General features: G+C 39.6%; 1 protein-coding gene across 1 annotated transcript in view; it reads right to left on the bottom strand.

Annotated features, from left to right (window-relative positions):
- Nucleotides 1-2,804, bottom strand: part of RAF1 (Raf-1 proto-oncogene, serine/threonine kinase) — a gene marked incomplete at its 5' end in the record, with an annotated part of 19,066 nt that extends 16,262 nt beyond the window's left edge. The window contains 3 exons of the mRNA XM_010137802.1: nt 1-50; nt 1,566-1,668; nt 2,692-2,804. Coding sequence (XP_010136104.1) covers nt 1-50; nt 1,566-1,668; nt 2,692-2,804 — 266 coding nt within the window. The remainder of the gene's footprint in view (nt 51-1,565; nt 1,669-2,691) is intronic.
- Nucleotides 2,805-2,894: the final 90 nt, after the last annotated feature.

A 2,894-nucleotide genomic window follows, 5' to 3' on the forward strand; every position in this document is an offset into this window, starting at 1 on the left:
AACTTCTGGCAGATGTCGCAGAAAGCGAGCTTCAGAAATGTCTTTCGAGCCTAGAAAACACATTAAATGATTAATCCAAGTTATGGCTTCTCTCCATTAGCTGAGGTAACATTCTCAGAGCTTGACATCACAAAATACCATGTTCAAATGTTATCAGTGCCCCCAAAGTGCTGCTGAATGTAAAACCACGCCAAAGTATTCTTGCATGTATTTCCAGTTTGGTTGGAAGCCTGGAACGCTGACAAACATGGAGGGCTTTGTTCACCCAATTATTTAAAAACAAAATGAAAGAAAAAACAGGAAAAGTGTTCTGTCCGACTCAATGGCAGGATTTTGGGCTCAGTAAGGTGAAAGCTAAGGGGGAGGGGGGGAAGATTGGGGGTTTTGAGTTTTTTTTTAGTATCGCCAAGGAGGTGAAGGAGGATCAGACAATAACAACCATCTCATTATTTTTTATTACTCGAAATGGTTGTCTGTTTATGACTAACCAATACCCCCCTTGCAGAAGACCTAAATTCCATAGTAAATAATACAGTTTAAGGAAATTCTACTTTTTAAAATGATATCTAACATTTTTTTAAAGCTTATGAAACACAAAAAAAAGATTAAAATGGACCAAAGGGTTTGTTCCTCCAGAGAAAGAAGGGGGCTCTGTAGAGAAAGGCTCAAAGCTTGAGCTGCTTCCAGATCTAGAGAAAAATACGTTTTCTGGTGACCAACTACAGATGATTTTACCTGTAGTTTTCTAAAAATGTAAAGTAGAAGCAAAGCTACTTTCAGATTTTGTAAATCAATCCTAACCTAACAGGTGTCAATAACAACTCTTTAATTTTGCTACCTGACACAATATATTTCTGCGACAAAACAACAAAAGGGCTAAAATAAGGAACAGAGCTCCTTCCCAGGGAGAACAAAGTAAGGGCAGGTAAAACTGTCAGAGTTAGGCAGTATCTCTTAGCGGAAAAAAGAGAGAAGCTGTATTTATTTATTCTGTACTAAGGAAATAATCCACTTTTGAGAAGGAACTACAAACCTAAAGTCTTTCATCCCCCCAAAACTACTCTAATCAGCTCAAAAACGATGTCATGACCTTGCAGAACTACCAGCACCTACTTACATTCAGTACAATTACCGAAGGTCCCAAGAAAGCTGCCAGACTCATCCAGCCTTTTTTGACTGATGAGCCAGAGACTGAAAATGCAAGTTACCTCCCAGCTCTGGACTTTAAAGATGTATCATCTTAATACAACAGTTAGAAAAATATATATTTATACAAAACAAAAATGGCAATCATCAGACCTTTGAAGAGTATGTGTACTTCGAGCTTTTAAAAGTCTCTGGCACCCAGGAATCACTGAACATAAAGAAAAGTCTGGCATTTCACTGAAAATTGATATTTAGTCCATCTAATTTGGTGGCAGCAGGGGTGAAAGAATCAAATAATCACTGCTGAAATTTCCGTGTCTAGAAAGCCAAAAGGTACCTAATGCCTAAAATATTCTTTGACTTAGTATGTGGTTGAGTTGGTACAATTTACATCAAAACACAGCAGAGAAAGAGCTTACAAAGTTGTGTGTAGTGAGTGGAACATGGTCAAGAAAGTCCACTCGCAGTTCCTCGCCAATCAAGGAGGCAGCATCCGTATTCCAATCCAAACGCACTTTTTTTCTGAAAGAGCAAACGTAGACAACAAAATTACTTCAGAGGTAAGAAGCTGGGCCTAATCAATGATCTATGTTTAATCAGTTTTTTCCGGAGTAAACTAAAAACAAATACAAAGAAGTGTGGCTAATGTCTTACTGTATTTTGGTGTCTCTCACTTAAAAAATCAGAAGCATCTCTGAAAACATAGCAATTCGCCTCTTTGTGTTGATTTTTTTAATGCATAAGTCATTCAGATACACAGATTATCTGAAATAAGACACCTAGAATCTGGAATGGAGTCACAGAAACACCCTCACAAAGAAAACGAAAGAAGTTATGAAAGGCAGGCTTAGTGACATGAAAGCTGCACTACGTGCTTCCGCACCAGAAGTTACTGGTGACCCCAGAACGGGCTCAGTTACACAGAGATGTGAACCCACAAACAGAGCTTTAAGCCCAAGCCTTAGGAGGCGTGAAGTTAAACGTTACTAACTCCATGAGATATCTTCACTCCCTCAGCTTGTAAAGCATCATTTCGTATTTAATAGCAGCATTCCCAGTCCAAAAAATAATCTGAAGTGAGATTTAAATCCAAACATTGAAAAGTTGTAGAGGAGCATGGAGCCTTAAAACTGAACATGCAGAGGAGACATTCACCAAAGTTGGCTAAGAATCACCAGCACTGAAGTTCACCAACTGCAAACGCAGAAGAGAAACACACCTCAAATACAATGGCATGTCACATCATTTCATCTAGAGGATGACAAAAGTCTCTGTGAGATGCTACAAGCACTTGAGTACACCCCTCAATTTTGAGCATTTTTAATATTTAGCTTTAAAACAAAAATAAAATGTTTATTACCCAGGACGCTGAAAGAGCTGTCCTAGAGTAGGGCAAAGAAAGCAACAGAGAGGCGTTCACAAGCAAAGTATACTCTTAAAAGAAACTAGCCAGGAGCAGAGGAAAGCCTTCTTGCTGCTATTTCCAACCCGAGACTTTCACCTTCTCGAGTTGAAAGTGTCACCAATAACTCTGCAGATTCTTACCCTTTTGGTTCAGTGAGGAGGCGAAAAACCGCACAGCATTCTGGCTGCAGACCTCTCACTTTGAGTGCCTTCATGAGACAGTCATGTAAGGTCATCCCATTCCGCACATTTACCTGGCACCAAAGGACAAAAAAACTGTAGTCACAGACTTGTTTCAGGGTTTGGGTAGGTTTGGTGGGGTTATTTTAGGGGGGGGCAGGGGG

Source organism: Buceros rhinoceros, unplaced genomic scaffold, assembly GCF_000710305.1.
Source record: "Buceros rhinoceros silvestris isolate BGI_N320 unplaced genomic scaffold, ASM71030v1 scaffold39216, whole genome shotgun sequence".
Classification (NCBI taxonomy): domain Eukaryota; kingdom Metazoa; phylum Chordata; class Aves; order Bucerotiformes; family Bucerotidae; genus Buceros; species Buceros rhinoceros.